A 20547-nucleotide genomic window follows, 5' to 3' on the forward strand; every position below is an offset into this window, starting at 1 on the left:
ACTTTTTGCCTAATATTTTAATTATGAATTATATATGGTTTGTGTTATTTCTTGCAATAAATTGTAGAACTGAAATATAAAGCCACATTTTATTTCCTGTTTGCAGTACAATTAAAACAAATGACCATTCCACTTAAAGTGCACCTACAAAGAGCTTCTATTTTACAGCCTAACAGGCTGCAGCTGCGGGTAGGGATGGGTTTGTTTATGAAGAGGAAGTCTCAGTGGACTGCTGATTTGTTTTGATTGGGCTCATACATAGCATGATATACAATGTGTTTCTTTTCAGATGGAATCCTGATTTTATTAGAGTCACCTTTATTACCTAAAATGTGACTCAGAATGACTGGTTTGTTTTTTTATTGCCGAGTTCTAAAACAGGGCTCTCCAACTAAAGACCTGTGTGGCAAATATTGTCCCGTTGTACCTTTTTTTAATACAAGCTGTCCTTCAAATGTGTTTTCTCTTTTTCGCTTAGCAATCCAATCAAAACTAATTGCCGCTTGGTTGCTACTGGTTACTGTCTTGGTAAAGTTTAGCACCTAATTTAGTCTCTGCAGGACTCATTTACAAACATTGGTGCTAAATTTCTCCAAGGCAGTCACCAGTAGCAACCAGCAATACGTTCTGACTTGACTGCTACAAGGTAAAGATAAAATAAACAAATATATGATTGGTTTCTATGGTACTGCACTGGTACAGTTAAGCACCTGTATTAGTGAATGACTATTGAAAGATAAATTAACAAGGAAATTGGTACTAGAAGCCTTCTGTTTTGCCTCAAAAACCGCACTGTAGTAGTAACTGGCTCCTATTATCCGCAGAGCATCAGCCTCCATATATAATTGCCGTTTTGCCCCGGTATGTGGAAGTCCGGACATTTGAACCACGGCTGTTGGTACAAAGCATTGAGTTACAAAGACCTCGTTTTGTTACATCTGGAGGGTAAGGGAATACAAAACTCTACTAAGAAATACTCTGAACGCCGGGGACCCTACCCCAGTATGTTAGAATAAACAGGTATGGCCTCTTTTATGTACCAAAAATCTCTCCATTATACCATATTAGCATATAAGAAGGGGAAGTATTAAAAAACACATACTGTATTAGTTATTGCCCCCAAATACATGTTCATTAAGCTTTTCTTTTATATTTTATCTTCCCTAATCATTTTGCCTTCTGCTTTTGTCTCCTTACTTTACTTTTCCCAGACCCAATATTGTATATGTGGCCAGCAATCACTTTGTCTGGAGGTTGGTTCCAGTGTCCATTGCCACACAGATACAGCAGCTGTTACAGGACAAGCAGTTTGAACTCGCACTGCAGTTAGCGGTGAGACACATTTAGGGCTAAAGGACATGGATTTTTGGGATTCACATTAAATGTATAATGTACTTAGGGAGGATATAGGTATACATCTGTATGTCTAATGACAGCTTAAGGATGTATATTCTATACAGATATAATTTATTTGCATATTTGCATTATTAGAAAAAGCTAGAATATCAAGCTTGCTGAGGCAGAAAGAGCCCCACACAAGGCCCACAATTTTTGCCTGGCAAGCAGTAACTTTTGAATTAACCAAAGTCCATAAAGTCCAGCAGAGAACTTCCAGTCAGTTGGCACAGCCAATGAACAATATATACCTTCATGTTGCTTGTAGCATATTCTCCATTATAGCAGGAATATAAATCCAGAAGATCTTGTACACAATAAATGTGTGCTGTAGCCAGAAGCTGTTGGTGGTGTATGGTGGTTGAACATGCCTAATTTATCTAGGCCCCATGGGTATGCCATTTTTCTTGCATTCCAGGGGCACAGTTCTCTAAGTCTTGCCCTTCTGCTGGGAGATTGTCTATTGCTCTTCTGGTAAGGAAAAACATGGGAAAATTTATCTGAGGTTTCTAATGTGTTTTTCCTAACCAGGGACATTAGACATGTCCTCTTTCTTTCTCCTGATGATTTCCTCAGCTGTTTAATGGTCGGAAACTAACCAGCAGGTGACGTTATTATAACAAAATTAATTCATATTTAACAGTGCATATTTCCCTTAATCTCTTTGCACCTTAAAAAAAATTAATGTAAATTGCAAACATGCTTAGAATTCACTTATTTTAAAGGTTTATCTTTAATGTAAAAACTAAAGGCTATCTGAGTTTCATGGTGTATACGGCAATCATTTCTATGATTAAACAAGGCTGTAATGTTTCTGAGAACACATAAAAACAGAGGGGGTGGTTTCCCATAGTGTAAAATCAAAGATAGTTTATTTAATGAATAAAAGTTTCCCTTACAATTATCGAAGTGCAATGAGCGTATCAAACAATCAGGCCCAACACATTTCGTCATCATGTGACTTTATCAGGGGCAACGTAATGTTGCAATGTGGCAATATAATGCTTCTAAGGTCTTGCGTTAGTTTAGTATAGGTATGTGTCCCTGCACTCATTCGGGAACTAGTGCAAATAAGTGATTTATGAAAAAAACAAAATCCAACGTTTCTAGCACATATATTCCATTAGTTTAGTATAGGTATGTGTACATATAGATATATAGATATGTATAAATATAAACACACTGGGGTTGATTTGGAGGGGTTAAACTTGATGGATTTATTATATGTAATTTCTAAACATGGTCCTTTCTTTAATGATCCCTTTTTTTTTTTTTAGAGAATGAAGGATGACTCAGATGGAGAGAAGCTACAGCAAATCCATCACATCCAGAATCTGTATGCCTTTAATTTATTTTGCCAGAAACGTTTTGAAGAATCCATGCAGGGTTTTGCCAAGCTTGGAACAGGTAAGGCTGGCAGTATGATGGATGCTTGTCGGAGTATCATATTCTTTGTCTACAACTACATTTTTCCTTTTTGTTAGATCCTACCCACGTTATCGGAATGTACCCGGATCTGCTACCTTCTGATTACAGGAAGCAGCTTCAGTACCCTAACCCTGTTCCTGCCCTATCTGGAGCAGAGCTAGAAAAGGCCAGCTTAGCACTTATAGATTACTTGACCCAGGTGAGTCTAAGGGGCAGATTTATTAAAATGTGAGTTTAGAGCTTAATAGATAAAAACTTACCCATGTTCTATATGTTCTATTATTCATTCCTAAGGGATTTTTAGAAGCATATTAATAAATGGGTGAAAGTAAGAGTTCACCATTTGATAAATAAACTTCTAAAAATCCCATATAAATTAATAGAACGTGGGTAATTTTTTATATATTAAGCTCTAAACTCATGTTTGATAAATCTACCCCTACACTGTTGGTGTAACATGCAGTTCATGCAAACAGGGTAGCTGTGGCCGTAGCATAGCTACCCATACAAAGTGTCAGTTTCCTGCATCTATTGTGACTTCTTGGGAAAGATATGTTGAAAAACAGGCTCGCACATATTTACAGAATTACCAACCATTGTGAAGAATTTGGAGAATGTTAAAGGGATACTGTCATCATATAAATATCTTCTTTATTTTAATACTGTCATTTTTTTTTACACAAGCTTAAAGGAGAAGGAAAGGCATTTTGGCATTTTACTGCCAATAGATTAGCCACAGTAGTGCAAGCTAGAACGCTATATTTATTCTGCAGAAAGCTTGGTCTCTGTAGCTTCCTGCTGTAGCCATTGGTAGCTCAGATTACACATTCTTATGGGAGGGGGAGTAATTTCTTATGGGAGGGGGAGCAAAAAAGGTAGAGAGGAGAGAACTGCACAGACTCCTGCCCCAAACCTGAAGGAGCAGTAAAAAGAGAAGAGGTCTGATACCAAAGAACATGTTTACATAAAAGAAGACAAGAAATCCTGTGTTTCCTTTGATAGAGTTCTCAGTGCTGCATTTCTGTGAGTGCTTATGGCTATATTTACATATATATACACTTTGAAAGTACTGAGCGAAAATGCCCTTATTTTTAAATCAGTCATGGGTATTTCAAGCAGCACTGCAGTAATTATTAATGTACCCTTCACACTCATATAAAGTGTTATTGATCTACAGAGTGTTTGTGTTCCACAACAAGTTAAAATCTGAATTTGAAAGTAAAGTCACATTCTACTTCATTAGTACAAGGACAATCAAAACAAATTACCAGTACATTGAAAATTGCTCTGTATAATTAGCTGCTCCCTATCTCCCAGCCTAATCAGCAGCAGCTAGGGGAAGGGATGGGGTTTGTTAATATGTACTGTTGATTTGTACTGATTTGTGCTTGTACAAACAGGAAGTAAAATGTGACTACTCTTAATTTGCCCAAAAGAAAGGATATGTAACAATTGCAAAATAAAAGTAAATTCACTCAGGGTGATTTCCAAGCACTTCTGTCATTCACATGAATTTTTTTTTCCTGTAACTGCTAATATACATTTTGTAACAACAGTGGTAACTGCTGGTCAGTTTAGAGACCTATATGATCACAAGGAAAACTCAGATCTGTTCTGATTTTGCTCAGGAAAGAGCTAGGAAAGCTTATCTGAGTTGTATTACCTGTTTCTGATCTTTGCTAATTTACTGTGGTTGCATCAGATCTAATTTAGAATATATGTACTACTTTACTTTATAAAACAGAAAAGGAGCCACCTGGTTAAAAAGTTGAATGACTCTGACCACCAATCCACCACGTCTCCTCTGATGGAAGGAACTCCAACCATCAAATCCAAAAAAAAGCTCCTGCAGATTATAGATACCACTCTACTTAAGTGCTACTTGCATGTAAGTGTTACATTTGGGGTCTGTCTTTATATACTATATCATACATTTCCTGGAATTGGGTAGATTGTTATGAGCTGTATAGAGGTACAGACTGGTTATTCTAGTCCTGTAGTTACCAGACCGTGTGGACAACACCACAAGGGAACCCAGAACAGTAACTGGGGGGAAGGGGGGCTGCCTAATCTTACACCTATAACAGGGTCCTGAATTTAAAAAAAAAAGCCCAAAAACCTCTTTTCTAGTCAGAGATACAAATGTACATGAGAAGAAAGCAGCTTCTCTACCCTAATAATGGTTTAGGAATAAGTAAGCACCTTGTCTTTATGGCTGTTTTCAATAGAAAGCAACTAAACTGTATTCAGGGGGGACTACAGGGACCCACCCTAAACAGCATGGGGACCCATTGGTTAAGAATCCTTGTGTTAGATCAGTGATCCCCAACCAGCACTTCGTGAGCAACATGTTGCTCGCCAACCCTTTGGATGTTGCTCCCAGTGGCCTCAAACAGGTGCTTATTTTTGAATTTCTGGTTAGCAGACAAGCTTTGGTTGCATAAAAACAAGTGTAATTGCCAAACAGAGACTTCGGAAGGCTGCCAGTCAACACAGGGCTATCAAATAGCCAATTATAGCTCTCATTGGCACCTCTAGGCACATTTTTCATACTTGTGTTGCTCTCCAACACTTTTTCCATTTAAATGTGGCTCGTGGGTATAAATGGTTAGGGATCCCTGTGTTAGATAAATCGGTTTGAAAGTAGGGAAAATACTTTGTTTTTCTCCTTCATGCACAGCAGATCAGCTTGTGTGTTCTTGGAAAAGTAGGTATAAACTCTAAAGATATTAGATATCTTCGATATTCTGTTTAATGGGCAGACTAACGGGGCCCTGGTGGCATCACTCCTGCGACTGGAGAACAATCACTGCCATGTTGAGGAAAGTGAACATGTCCTGAAGAAGGCACACAAGTACAGTGAGCTAATCATCCTTTATGAAAAGAAGGGGCTGCATGACAAGGGTAAGGTCACAGATTTAAAAAGTAGATTCCAAGATTATTTTTTTGCTTGTCTTTTTACTAGGGCTGTTTGATTATCATTAGTCTGGGCTTCTAATTTTTTTGTTTGTAATCAGCATTACAGGTCCTACTAGATCAGTCAATAAAAGCCAACTCCCCACTGAAGGGCCATGAAAGGACAGTGCAGTATCTACAGCACCTTGGTAAGCAATTATTATCCTTTGTACTTGTGACTTGTGTATATCAACAGATGTAACTAGTGAAAGCAGTAAACATTGTGCTTTATGAAGATAGTGATCACTGAAAGAGGAACAGATCAGTAGACTAAAGGTGGCCATGGATTAAAAATCTGCTTATTTGGCGAGGTCATCTAATGACTAGACCTTTTGACGATATGCCTACCTTGAGGTGGGATATATCGAATTCATGGGCAAATGATCAAATCACAATGGTGGGATACAAGCCGTTGGGACTAGGATCGCATCAACAGACCAATGTGGTCCATGCCTCAACAGGATTTCAACTCTGCCTGATCACCATCTGCCCAGTTTTCATCCAGATGCTTGCTGGAGGGCCCATACACAAGCCGATAAGCTGCCACCACTGTCAGCAGCTTTTATCAGCCCGTGTATGGACACCTATACAATATGTTTAAGGGTTTTGGTCAACTTGGCTGCTTTTAGCGGTGATTAAGAATCCCAGCTGTCTTTGGCAGCTCTGTAAATAGCCCAGGCCCACAATTAAGTTCTTTTATACAGAGGCGGCCAAGCCAGCTAACGCCTAAGACAACCTGGCTGACCACTTTGTGCTCTCCCCACTCCTATGAAAACATGCGTGGTGATGCTGCAGAGGGGGAGTGCATGGTGACGAGTGCCGGTGGGGGGCGGGAGAGACCAGATGAAGGCTAGGCAGAAAGGACATGTCTGCCATTGCATCCTAGGCAGTTTGTATCTAGTCATTTCCACTGCAACCAGGAGTCCATTATTGATCATATAACAGTCTTCAGCTTTTGCTTTTTCTGAATGAAGAGATTATATCCAGCACAGTACTGAACACAGATGAGCACTGAGTATCCATGACTTGTTTCATTCCTTGCCAATGCAACACTAAGAAAAAAATCTGAATTTTTAGAAATTTATTGCAACTATATTTTGCCTTCACAAGACAAGAAAGTGCAATACACTATGTACAAAGCATTAAGTTAGTTACTTTATTTCATTTTGTTTCTTCAGGGGAGGAGAATATTTCTCTGATTTTTGCACATTGTAGCTGGGTACTGCGGATTCATCCAGTGGACGGACTTAAGGTAATACCAGTTCCCCTTTTTCTTTGATTTAAACATTACTTTGCTTATTATTAATTATATAGGATGCTTTAGTAGCTAATTCAACTTTTAAAAAAACTTTGTAAATATTTGAGTCTTCCTATACCTCATTTACCTTTTATCACTTCCAGGTGTATTTATTCTTTTGGCTTAAGCCTGAGTTCCTCAATATAATGGCACTTCCTTCATGACTCTCCCTCACACACATTTCATGCATGTACTTTTGCCAAAATCATTTTGCCATTACCAATTAACATAACTACATGGCACAGAGCCTGATGCACCTGATTATAAAGAGGATTATTAATAAATATTGCTCTTTATTGATAAAGTGTCATCTTTAGCAGTGTATAAGGCATTGGCCTGTTAGGACAGGAGGAAGTAATGACTCTCCGAATAATAAGCCAATGGAGGTTTAGCAAACTAAGATAGTTGTGCAGTTGAATAAAAACATAAGCGCTTTTCCAGTAGTTGCTCTCTTCTTTTAGTCTTCTTTTGAGATGTCCCATCTCAAGAACAGCTTGGGAAGAGGTTAAATCTATCTCCACACTTGCTGTGAGTTTGAGGCTTTTCCTTCGGGGTTCACTGTGTGGCCATTCTCAGCAAATAGCTGTGTCTTAAGACTCAGTCAGACTTTCACTTCCACTTGGAAATAACTGTATTACTTATGTGTTAGATTTTCACAGAGGATCTGCCTGAAGTGGAAAGTCTCCCTCGGAAGCCTGTCCTAGATTTTTTATTGGCAAACCACATTGATTTGGCAATTCCATACTTGGTGAGGAAAGCTCTGGTTACTTTTCACTGCCTCTGTACTAAAGAAACTGAGCAGGCACAGAAAAAAAAACCCTGCCTCTATATCTTAGGGGTCTGACAGACTGTGTTTATACACCTTTCTAGGAGCATGTCATCCTGACGTGGGAAGACCAGTTTCCAGAATTCCACAATTGTTTAATTAAACTTTATTGTGAGAAGGTTCAGAAACTGATGAAAGATCCGCCAACAGGTACAGGATCTGTGAGTGCCTGCTATTCACTCTCTGTTCAGATATCTGTGAAGTGTATTTAGTGGTTTTAGTTATATCATGTTAACATATAAACTTTATATTACATCATATAAATTATAAACCATGTGTTTTTAAATGCCAAGTTTTTAATCTGTGTCTGGACTCAAAGCATATTCTTAGCGAATCAGAGCAGCAGGGGGCTGAATCCCAGTACATGTATATACAGTATGGCTATGGACCAAGTTAGTAGGCAGTGCACATTTTTATTATTTTATTTATTTTAACCCCACACAAGAAATTTTGCATTAAAACACACAATTTTGTACTACGTACACCAGTTTTACAAAAGTGCCCATAAAATAATGTTTTTGGTGCACACAGCCAAAAAGGAATTAGAGGTAACATTGCTGTGGCTGTGTCCTTTCTCTCTTATACTGAACCCTCAGTAAAGCAAGAAGGTCAGTTATGAAGGTCCTATATTTTCCGATAGGATGTAATTAAAGGATACATATTTTGTCCAAAGTTGGCAGTCAGTGATGGCTCTGTGGTGTAAAACTAGTTCTGTCATGATTGTGTTGTTGTATTTATTTTAACCTACCCAGGTCCTGAAATCAACGAAGTGGGGGAAGATGGTTCGGTACCTGATAAAAAAGAGGCAGATAAGCCGGAAGAAATCCGCAGAAAACTCTTGGATTTCTTAGATATATCAAACTGCTACCAGCCAGAACAATTGATAAGCCATTTCCCATTTGATGGTATGTGAGCAGTGAAGGGGATTATTGATGTTCCATTGCATGGTTAGCACACACAATGACTAGCTGAATTAAATGACTAGAATTTCCTTATTAAATTTTTTATTTTGGTTTCTGAAATGGCTTGAACTTGGACTGTGGTTTAACTCTCTTATTTAGGATTGCTGGAGGAGAGGGCTCTATTGTTGGGCCGGATGGGCAAACATGAGCAAGCATTATTTATTTATGTGCACATCCTTGAGGATACCAACATGGCAGAGCAGTGAGTTGTTTTCATTATTAACACCTTTATTTTGGTGGGATGGCATTTAAGGTACAGGAACACGATTTAAGAAATGGCAACGTTGTATATGTCTAATCATGTATAGTGCTATATGAACCCAGTGTGCTAAGTTTGTGTTTAGATAAAATACTTCTAGTAGTGCTTTGTAGTATATTAATTACACTCTTTGCCATATTGTCAGGTTTGCCACATCTCTGGACCTCTCTCTCTTATAAAGGAAATGCCGTTATTTCTGGTGTATGACTCATTTACTTTTCTTCCAGGTACTGCCACAAACACTATGACCCTAGGAAGGAAGGTAACAGAGACGTAAGTAATGACTATGCTGGCTTTTCCTTGTTTTAGCTATTTATGGCATTTGTTGTCAGTAAAAAATCCATTGCGGTATATATTTTTTCCCTATAATTTTTTATCATTTGCATGGTTATTATTTGTTTACATGGTTCGGTGAACATCCATTCTTATAATAAGCCTTATCTTATGTCATTGCTGCAGGTCTACCTCTCCCTTATAAGGATGTACCTTTCCCCACCTGATTTTCATTGTTTGGGTCCCATAAAGATAAAACTGGAGGAGCCACAGCCTAATCTTAAAGCAGCATTAGCAGTTCTGGAACAACATCATGGAAAACTGAACACTACCAAGGTAAGGCTGGTACTGGGGCCAGTGATTGGATCAGTCCCAGTTGGATCTTAAAGTTCTGCTTGGCATCCTTGTGTATACCCAGATAAAAAGAAAAAGAAAGAATATTCACACCCATGGTCTTGTTAAGTTCCCTAATAATGTGACTTGTCAGAATGTATAAATTAGTATTTTGTTTCTGGTATTTTGTAGGCAATAAACTTGCTCCCAGCAAACACTAAAATAAAGGAGATTCAGATTTTTCTGGAGAAAGTGTTGGAGGAAAATGCCCAGAGAAGGAGGTTCAACCAAGTTCTAAAGAATCTGCTTTACTCCGAGTTCCTAAGGGTATGAATCGGCTCTTGTGTTTACTTCTCTAATACCACAGGGCATACTTGTAGAGTATAAAATGATGGAAAAATGTATTTGTACATGCAGTTTCAATATAAATATATTTTGATACTTCATAGGGATTAAGATGACCCAATTCCAAAACCACTTTTTTAGAACAATCAGGATATAATGCAAAAATGCAAATTATTTAGTTACCTATTTTGAAAAATATATTGTTTTGCTGTAAAACTGCCATATAACTATGGATACTTGTAAGAACGAGGAAAAATATTGTTGCTTTTAAAGAGATGCTGTAGGTCACATCAATGATAAATGTATGTGAGTTATGAGGCTCAGACTGGCCTGCTGGTGTACTAGGGAAAAACCCGGTGGGCCCTGGTCCTGTTGGTCCCCACCGGCCCGAGCACACCGGCAGGTTGTGTTGTGCAGCACTTGAGCGCTAGGGGGCCAGAATGCATTGTGCAATAGTTATCTCTATTGCTGCCGGTACTGATGGGGAGTGGTGGGCCCTTAGCTGGGGAGGGAGTGGTGGCCCCCACCTCCCTCATTCTGCCACTGGATTGGAGCCAGCCAATGAGAGTCCGTGATAGCTTAGACAAAAATGTAACTGTAAAGTTCAGTGACACTTTCACCGCCAAAACGTGTTACTGTTTCCAGGAAAAAAATACAAAGGAACTATAAATATCAATAAGTAGTTGCTCAAGCCCTGTAATAATTCTAAATAGGTATTTTCTCTTGCAGGTGTCTCTGGGATACAGAGACCATAGGGTATACAATCTACCAGCAGGAGCAGGACACTAGAAGAGGAAGAAGAGCACAAAGCCCCTCCTCCCTGCTGCGATACCCCCCATGCATATCCTGTTTCTGCTAGTTTTTTCACAATTCATGGCCAGGTGTCAAGAACCCCTGGCCCTGGAGGCAGACGCCCTAACAACCAGATGGGACTCCAGTATGGCATGTTCCCCCCCACCCTGCTGCCCAGAGTCATCAGGAGAAAGCACAGTGATTCTGGTGGCCTCTTTCTGGCCCAGGAGAGCCTGATTCTCCGACCTGGTGGCCCTCAACAAGTCAGAAACCTGGCAGCTTCCTCAGGAGCCAGATCTTCTCACTCAGGGTCCGATTCACCACCCCAATCTGGCATTCCTGAATTTGACGGCCTGGCTGTTAAGTTCTTAGTACTCAAGTGCAAGTTTGGGCTTTCCACCAGACGTTATCCGCACCCTGATGGCAGCCCGAAAGCTGTTAAGACCTACCACAGTGTATGGAAAACTTACAAGACTTGGTGTGATTTGGTCAGGCATTCCTTCCAGGTTTTCTCTATCCCGCTACTCTTGTCTTTCTTGCAGTTGGGACTGGATAAGGGCCTTTCTGTGGGCTCTCTTAAATCCCAGATCTCTGCACTGTCCGGACGTGGTCACCTTCCTTCAGGGAGTTTCCCGAATTCAACCTCCCTTCTGCGACCCCATTCCACCTTGGGATCTGAACCTTGTCCTATCAGCTCTTCAGCTCCTGCCATTTGAACCATAGGCCACCATTCCCCTAGTCTGGTTTACTTGGGAGACAGTCTTTCTACTGGCCATTGCTTCAGCTCCTAGAGTCTCAGAGTTCAGCGCCTTATCACATCAACAGCCCTATCTGGTATCAGACCAGAGCAGTCTTCAGAACGCTTCCCACTTTCATTCCAAAGGTGGTATTTTCTTTTCGCAGACAGAGCAGTCTTCAGAACGCTTCCCACTTTCATTCCTAAGGGGGTATCTTCCTTTCGCATTAATCAGGATATCACCATCCCTTCCTTTTGTCCTTAACCATCTTCCCCAAGGAAGTTCCTTTGCATTCTCTGTACCTGTTCCGGGATCTAAAATTCTATCTACACCGGACCAAAGACCTACGTACGAGGACATCTCTATTCATTCTGCCTTTAGGCCCCAACAGGGGCTCCCCGGCCTCCAAACCCACCATATCCTGCTGGATTCAGGAGGCCATACGCAGAGCATACATTGCCCGAGGGACGTCGCCATCCTTGCATATCAGGGCTCATTCCACCAGGGATATCGGCGCTTCCTGGGCCTTTAGGAACAAGTCTGCAGGGCCGCTACTTGGTCCTTGGTTCATTCCTTCACCAAATTCACCAAATTTGACGTTTTTTCAGCATCTGACGCACAATTTGGGAGAAAGGTATTGTAAACATCAGTTGTTTGACCTCCGACTTCGCTTCTCCCACCCTATTTTTCATGGGACAGCTTTGGTGTGTCCCCATTGTCCCTGTGTCCCACAGACACCTGCAAGAGAAAAGGAGATTTTGTGATACTCACTGTAAAATCCTTTTTTCTCAGGACATCTGTGGGACATAGGGCTTCCCTCCCAAAGCGGGCCTCCTGGAATTCTCTCTGCCATCTTGTATATAGTTCTTGTTGATTCTATGTTCATGGTTATCTTTGTGACAAAACTGCCAGCAACAGGATATGCATGGGGGTATAGCAGAAGGGAGGAGGGGCTTCGTGCTCTTCTTCCCCTTCTAGTATCCTGCTCCTGCCGGTAGATTCTATACCCCATGGTGCCTGTGTCCCACAGATGTCCTGAGAGAAAAGAATTTAATGGTGAGTATCACAGAATTTTTTTTTTCTAATGTGCAGGCTCAAGAGGAGAGGATTTCTCATCAGCAAGTGAAGTGTGTTATTACGGAGGAAAAAGTTTGCAGTGTGTGCAAGAAGAAGATTGGAAACAGGTGGGTTCCATCACTTTGTTTTACCGGGGTGGTAAATATTATATGGGATATATAAAATATATCCATTCGCAATAACTCTGCGCACTCCAGTATTCTTTGAATCCAATTTATTCTATTAATAACATCAAATGAATTACATTGACGTTTTGATTCTGGTCTGGAACCTTACTCAAGATGTCACGCCCAAACAGTACACATAAAGTTTCACTATTTAAAGGATACATAGGTACACCCAACTGATCCGTATCAATGTATTAACCCCTTATCGCCCCGAATCCCAAACTTACCCGGTAGCCTAGGCAACCGAGCAGCCTGGGAATAATGGGGGGAAAGGGGTTAAAAATACACAATTGAGAATCTAAAATATATACAATCTATAAATATCATTACACCAAATTTCAAGAAACATTTCAATTTATCTTACATCCAGGAAACAATTAAAGGAGCAATACTCATTAAGGCCCTTGGGTGATAATGTGTCCAATTTTTTTATCCAAAAAGTTTCTTGCTGCAAAAGCGTGCAGATCATACAGATCAGCAATTAATACAGCATATCTTGATCAAAAATAGCTTAAACCTGTAACTAAACATTTTTTGGAGGTTGGCCATAGATTGCCAACCTTCAAATATATGGTCATTGATCATGTGCCTATGCCAAATTGCGGAGAGCATAGATTAAGACTGCTTTTTTAGCGAGAAATTTTTTGGATCAAAAAATTGGACACATTATCACCCAAGGGCTTTAATGAGTATTGCTCCTTTAATTTTGGATTTTTATCCTGCGAGTGCGATACTTTCTTATATAATATATATTGTGACATGCTGGCTGCCTGCACACATAATTCTGGGGGGAGTTAGCTATGGTAGGCAGGTATGCAGAGAATCAAGAGATGGGGACACCACATGTGACATCACATTTTTCTCTCAAAAACATAAGTTTATTTGGGGCACACTCCTCCCAACATAAACATAACAGTCACTTCACTTCAACAGTTCATCAAACATGGTTATGATTTGTCTCTTCTTGAGTGCTCTCACCTTTCAGGGTAACTCTCATACACTGGAACCTTTTCCCATACTTTTCCCCAATGGCTTCCACACATCCATGATGACTCGAACACTTGGGCTACTCACTCAGCCCTGTTTTCTCTCCCCTCCTGGGACACCAGCTCACCAGCTTCTGGCACACTTAGGCTTCTCACCAAGCCTCAACCTTCCAGCACTCAAACACGTAGTCATGGTTCCCTTTGCTCCTTGCAGTAGCAGGCAGCACCCCCTGCCCCTTTGGGAGTTCCTCACACAATTCCTGACAACCTTCCTGTCCTGTGCTCCACTCTGAGTGTGAACCCCTCTCTCTGAGTCTACACCAACCCCCAACTCTCTACTCAACACCCAACTACTGTGTAATCCCACAGCCCTTTTATTTGCTGCTCACCTGCAGCCTAATCAGGCAGCTACCTACAGCTGGACAACTGAAAACATTAAACGGGGTACAGAATGCAAGGTCTTTCCTACTCTCCCTCCATTCACTCCCAGAACTCATTTATCCGGCTTTTCCTAAGCCACTAATATGAAAACAGCACTACTTACTGCAAATCCAGGCATTTAACCTGGTGCTACGTGTGCAACGCCTTTAATACTGGTGGAAAATACACCAAACATTAATCTTATTTACTGCGTCTCTCAATATAAATAAATGTATATATTTTTATATATTAAAAAAAAAAAAAAAAAATATATATATATATATATATATATATAACAGAGCACACCCTATAAAGGCTCAAACGCACAGGGTGCTGGCAAAAATAATAATAGTATACAGACAGTGAGCCGCACATACCAGGACTTTGCAAAAAATGAAAAGTTTATTTGAAAAAAAGTCCAACGTTTCGAGCACTGACTGTGCTCGAAACGTTGTTCATTTTTTCAAATAAACTTTTCATGTTTTGCAAAGTCCTGGTGTGTGCGGCTCACTGTCTGTATACTATATATATATATATATTTATTTACACTTTCTCAGCACTCATGAAAACTGAAATGTAAAGTGGCATAAATGCATGCAAAGAAAAAACAACAACAACCCTACAGGTATCAAGGGAAAATCCCTGCACTCTGTTGAAAACAGGACTCCAGGACTCATTTGGTCACATCGTTTGCACAAACATACATGTTGACACGCCTGTCAAGGCAGTGCCCATAACGTCAGTCCTAAACTAGTTTAAAAGTGATGCACAAACATCTTGCTATTTAACCCTCTTAAATGCTGATCTATTGGGCAGTCTTCAAAGGGGTGGAAATAATGGGAGTGCTAACATTAAAGGAGCAACCATCTCAATATACTATATACACAATCAATGGTAACGTCACAATTCAAAGTAAATTAACAACCCTACAGGCATCAAGGGAAAATACCTGCCAATTCCACCCCTTTAAGGACTGCACAATAGCTCAGCATTTAAGATGGCTAAAGCTGAAAGCTGTAGTTAAAAAAAAAAAAAAAAAAAAAAATGTTAAGACTCGTCACTTGATGGTTTCACTTGTTATTGTAACACAGTTGTTATTTTTAGCATAGTGTCTGTATTTAGGATAGGAGTGCATACCTTGTGTCTGTGCTGGTTTGTACTCGCATCTGCATTATTGCATTGCTTTTTTTTCAATGGTTTGCTTAACCATACATACTGTATAGTTATGTACTGTACACTGGTATAAAGCAAAGCTAAGACTGGGTGAAGCTGGAATAAAAGGTCACGTTCTTTAACTACTCATCTGTTGTGCTGGGTTGTGTGGCATTAACTTGGCCATCAATAGAAACAAGCATTTTGAACAGTTGTTGGTTTGATCACAGCACACTTACACATTAGTCTGAGCCTTCCCAACAGTTGTTCATTTTTGTCTCTTCTCAGTTTCTCCTGCTCATTCTAGAACAAGCTGCTAGTAAGCATTTAGGGCACTGCCACACGGTGCTGATTCTCAGCCTGGGGATAAACACAGGCCGAGAATCCATCCCCACGCTCTAAAAATCTTCCTGACATGCCTGCATTCAGAGCCATCGTGTCGGCCTGGGTGCAGGCACACAGAGTGGCAGTGGCCTTAGGATTAATGAAGAAGGCACTTTTGTCCTAAATTAAGGCGTTGTTGTTAAAGTTGTTATCTTTTATACAGCATCAGTATGTTATGCAGTGTTTTAGCAGTTTGACTCTTAGTCCTGTTGTCTTACTCTCTGCCTCCTTCTGACAGTGCCTTCGCTCGGTATCCGAATGGGGTGGTTGTGCATTATTTCTGTGCCAAGGATGTCAATTCAGTTGACACATGAACACCTTCTCAAGAAGTAACGTTTCTTGGTATCGCAGTGACTGGAGACATTCACAAATTCCCTTGATAAACCTCCAGTTATCAAGCTGGGTATCTTCCTTTCGTTTTGACCGACTTGAACTCTAACGGTTCTTACACACTGAGAGTGCGTCTCGGCCATATGTGCCTATGTTGTATCATCTCGCCAGCCTGGCTGCACCGAGAAGCTTTCAGATGCACAATGCGATGACCAGTGAAATCATATGCTGCAGATGGTCCGGTTTGCTGGGTCAAGCCATGCAGCAAAATCTCATCAGACAAAGTCTCCTCTGACAATCTCACAGCAGAAAAATTGCCACACCCTGCCTGTCAGTCATTAACATTATGATGTGCTGTACAGATCTGTTATTATATGTATATACAGCTTTATTTAGCTTTACTATCCTACAGTTTATCAGCTATAATTTAACCTTCATCTTGCATTGTTTCACAGCACAAACAAACCCAAAAGTCATTTTCCTAAGTGTAAAATCTTAGTTTTAGGGTATTTTGCTGGGACAACTCCAACATAGAATTTTAATGCACAGAGCAGATAAAGGCCAAGTGGGCACCTAGAATATCAGCTGATGCTAGAGCCCCCTGGTGTCAGGCTTTGGGTACTTGAAGAATATCTTTCAATGTTTCTAGGAGCACACTGGTTACTGGTAGGGATCATCTTAAAAAGCTTGTTATCTAAATGCACTATTTACTTTTTAAACCAGAATGCTCTGGCCATTGTAATAAACATACTGGATGCAATATTACACAGATTTAATGTGTAATGTGTAGCACTGCAATGTGTTGGTGCTCTCCAGTCAGGGAACATCCCTGTTTAGCAGTAGTAATACTAAATGTAGGCTTCGGTTAGGCTGCCCAGTGTCCTAAATTTACATGAAGAGACAGCTGCATACCCATATAGCTTTTGTTGTAGCTTGGTGGTAGGGTGGCTGAAAAGTTGTAAGAGATTACTTTTACCAATATTACAGTAATTGGAGCCACCCCCATCCCCTCCAGGTTCCTGTCACAAGTTCCTCCAGGGCAGGTTGATTTTACATATGCCTTATACAAACACCCACCTGTGTTTGGTGTAATGTTGGAACACTATAGGGAGTCCATCTTTGTTTATATATATGAGCAATATATATATATTTTTTGATAGTGTAGAGAACAGGATTGCATGTGTCTGTAAAAGAGAACAAGAATGAAGTTACAACATGCAGAGGATACACCAGGATATACAGTGTTATATATGTCCTTTAACATGCTTTTTATGTCACAATTTTTGTCATTGCTTCCAATTGTTCTTGTCAGTAGATGGCACTGTTGCATACTCCTTGACTGTCTATGGTAAAGACCTATGTACACACACACACACGTTATTCAGGCACCTGAGGAAGATGTTTGACAAAACATGACTTTTAATAAATGTTTGTGGCATGCAATAGATCTATCCATCAGTGTTGCCACGTGCAGCTGTGGTTACTCCAAGCACCCAGTAACTTTATTATTTGATTAGATGTGTGTGGGCTTAACTCTGTACCTGTTGGAGTTCATCTATAGACCCTGTGATTTAGAATGCCTGAACTGCTGATTAAACCCTACACAACTCTAAGGATGTAGTAAAGGGGCAGATCAGCTGTGCATGTCAAGGCACTTTTCCTATAATATTTTAGTTCCTGTGCCTTTACACTTATGGTATTTCACAGACAGGGCTCTTTTATTAACCAGTCCCACCTCAATACATACCCATTTGTACAGAACAGGAGAGACTCTAATACTTCATCTCTATTTTGCTTAAAAAAAGTCCTTGCACAGTTATTTAACATGCCTGTAAATATTTTGTACAACACATGTAAAAAGAATAAATCTAAAACCTGTCTGGTACTCACCCACTACAAATAAAGGTACAAATCTTATTTTGCTGCATAATTAAATAAAATACTAACAAGTGGCTACAGTTTTGTGTGGAATACTTGCATTTTTTGCTGCAGGACAGAGAACATTTGGAGCATATGTAGCAGTTCAGGTATAGGATCTATTATCCAGAATGCTTGGGACAAGGGTTTTTGGATCACCAGAACTTAAATCTGCTAAGAATGATTTAAACATTAAATAAACCCAATAGGATTATTTGGCACCAAAATGGATGGCAACTTAGCTTCTGTGGTGGTGAGCAAAATCTTGCTCGAGTCATTGGTTGGGTATCACTGCCTTGGAATGTGAGGTAAGAGATTTGGTGAATTACTAACATGCAGTTACCTGACTCACCTGTCATCTAAGAAGTACATTTGTAGGCAAACTCTGTAAGGTAAGGAAAGGTCAGCATGCAGAGTGTATGGCCCAGTTCTGTATCCTGTTTCATCTTCTGCTCTGCCCTGGGACATCAGCCAGGGTTGGTTCATTAGAGAGGCAGATCCACTTCATGTCATGACTTGAAATTAAAAGTACTTTTACTCTCCCAGTAAAATAACCTTGGAAAAACAACCACATCAGCAAAATCTAGAGCCTGAGCTGAAACTAGAATTTTGCAAAGGTTTCCAGCACAAGAAGTGTGATAACATTTTGGTTCCCTTCATCGGCAACAGCACTACATATAAGTAAAGGGCCAGCAATATCATTAAATGAAAATGTTCGCAATGTTAAGTCATCGCCTGTGAGTCCTACCCGAAGGTATGGGCTCCGGATGCTCATGTGTCCAAGGCTTTTGCCAATGAACAGCATGTGCGGGCAGATTCACCTTCGCCGAAGCTAGGGTGAAAACTACCATGTCTTGGCCTAGGGTCAAGCCCAGAGGACTATGACACCTATCCAGGGTGCACAAATCAAACACAAAAAGGGTGCAGAAGTGTACGGGTGCAATGCCATTAATCGCCTTGGTAAGGCGGCAGCTGGAAGGAATAATAGAAAAATACCTCCAGCCCGCCTAATGGCTATGGCAAGGAAGTGAAGCATGGTTAGGCATAATGAGCATGTGCGAAGCCCCTACAAAAAATAAGTCAGCAGCTCTTCCCTAATGGGAACACAGCCCCTCCGCTTTCATCAAGCTTCAGCTTCATCACAATTAGCAATAATCACGCCTCAGTTTGACCTCATTGGCTATGATACTGCCACTGCGCAAAGCTCAGTGAAAATGAAAATGTTCACTGTGGATTTACATGCGAGGTACACTTTATCATCTATGCCAATCCACACTCACCAGCACACCCTGGCCTTTCCACTCTGTTCCGCCTGGTGCACAGTATTTAGAGAGACGTCGGCACTCTCCACCACGATCCAAATAGCACAAAAATACCGGCACAACAGGACTTGTTTAAGCTTTAACTATCATCTACACAGTCATCTACAAAGTCCAATGAGTGAGCGTTAGTGTTAGAATGGATGATAAAGGTAGGGTGACAGAATAGAGCATGGAGAAAAGGTATGGTGGGAATGGAAATGCAAAATTGTTCAAATAGAGGAATGAGGGGTGGTTTGGGGGAGGGAGCACAAAGTTTTATGCATAGACTGGAGGTCTGATGGGAGTGTTGGGTGCTGTACTTTGTGGTAGGGTCCCCAAATAATTACAGCAGAGCCGTAGCAATTTATTTCATCAGAGAAGGAAGCTTTATTGGTCAAGCACACAATACAAAAGCAAATTACAGTATTTAATCAAAAAAGGAAGCTTTATTGGATCAAGCACAAAAAACAAGCATTTGGTTGCTCGGAGAGATCTCTTCCAGGTGACCGTTACAATGTCTTTTTATTATCCATCTACTATAGTAAACGTATGTGTCTCAATCCTATAGGTTAATGATCACTTTACTTAATCATGATTAGGTACAATTATAACACTTTATTCAAATCTTATTATTATACTTATACCATAATCACTAGTTCCTAATTGTATTAGATCTTATACCTGCTTTCTAACTTTCTCTTTCATTCCTCTCTCATACACAGAGCTGCTAAATCATTGTCATGTACTTATCGTGAAAAGAATTTGCTGTTAAATGATAATGTGCATTTAGATATACAGTGCCCTTCATAATGTTTGGAACAAAGACACATTTTTCTTTGGCTTTCCCCTCTGTTCTGTGTAAAATTTTAATACAAACAATTCAGATGTGATTAAAATGCACATTCCAGTCTTTAATAAAGTTGAAGTATTTGCATACATTTCACCGTATAGAAATTACAACACTTTTTATACATAGTCCCCCTCATTTGAGGGCACCATGGGGTTTGGGACAAAGTAATGGTAGGTATATTAAAGCAGTCATGTTTTGCACTTTGTTGCATATCCCTTGCATGCAATGACTGTGTGACGTCTGCAATTCATAGACATCACCAGAGTATCATTGAGTATCTTCTCTGGTGATGCTCTGCCAAGACTTTACTGCAGCCACCTTAAACTCTTAAAACTGCTTTTTCTGGGGGCTTGTCCCTTTA

The 20547-nt window shown here is 40.2% G+C and overlaps 1 protein-coding gene and 1 pseudogene across 2 annotated transcripts in view; one reads left to right on the forward strand and one right to left on the reverse strand.

Moving 5' to 3' along the window:
* vps39 (VPS39 HOPS complex subunit) overlaps positions 1-18076 on the forward strand; it is a 30220-nt gene extending 12144 nt beyond the window's left edge. The window contains exons 9-25 of one of the 2 annotated variants that reach the window (XM_012968115.2): positions 825-945; positions 1212-1332; positions 2673-2802; positions 2880-3022; positions 4568-4711; positions 5586-5727; positions 5841-5927; positions 6957-7030; positions 7725-7823; positions 7946-8051; positions 8654-8806; positions 8963-9065; positions 9350-9395; positions 9582-9731; positions 9921-10055; positions 12695-12786; positions 16027-18076. In XM_012968115.2, the coding sequence (XP_012823569.1) occupies positions 825-945; positions 1212-1332; positions 2673-2802; positions 2880-3022; positions 4568-4711; positions 5586-5727; positions 5841-5927; positions 6957-7030; positions 7725-7823; positions 7946-8051; positions 8654-8806; positions 8963-9065; positions 9350-9395; positions 9582-9731; positions 9921-10055; positions 12695-12786; positions 16027-16102 (1922 nt within the window). In that variant the 3' untranslated portion in view covers positions 16103-18076. 2 annotated transcript variants of the gene reach the window in all.
* Positions 18077-19047: 971 nt separating this feature from the next.
* LOC116407391 lies at positions 19048-19241 on the reverse strand (annotated as a pseudogene).
* Between the last annotated feature and the right edge of the window lie 1306 nt (positions 19242-20547).

Source organism: Xenopus tropicalis, chromosome 8 (genome assembly GCF_000004195.4).
Source record: "Xenopus tropicalis strain Nigerian chromosome 8, UCB_Xtro_10.0, whole genome shotgun sequence".
In the NCBI taxonomy this organism is placed as follows: domain Eukaryota; kingdom Metazoa; phylum Chordata; class Amphibia; order Anura; family Pipidae; genus Xenopus; species Xenopus tropicalis.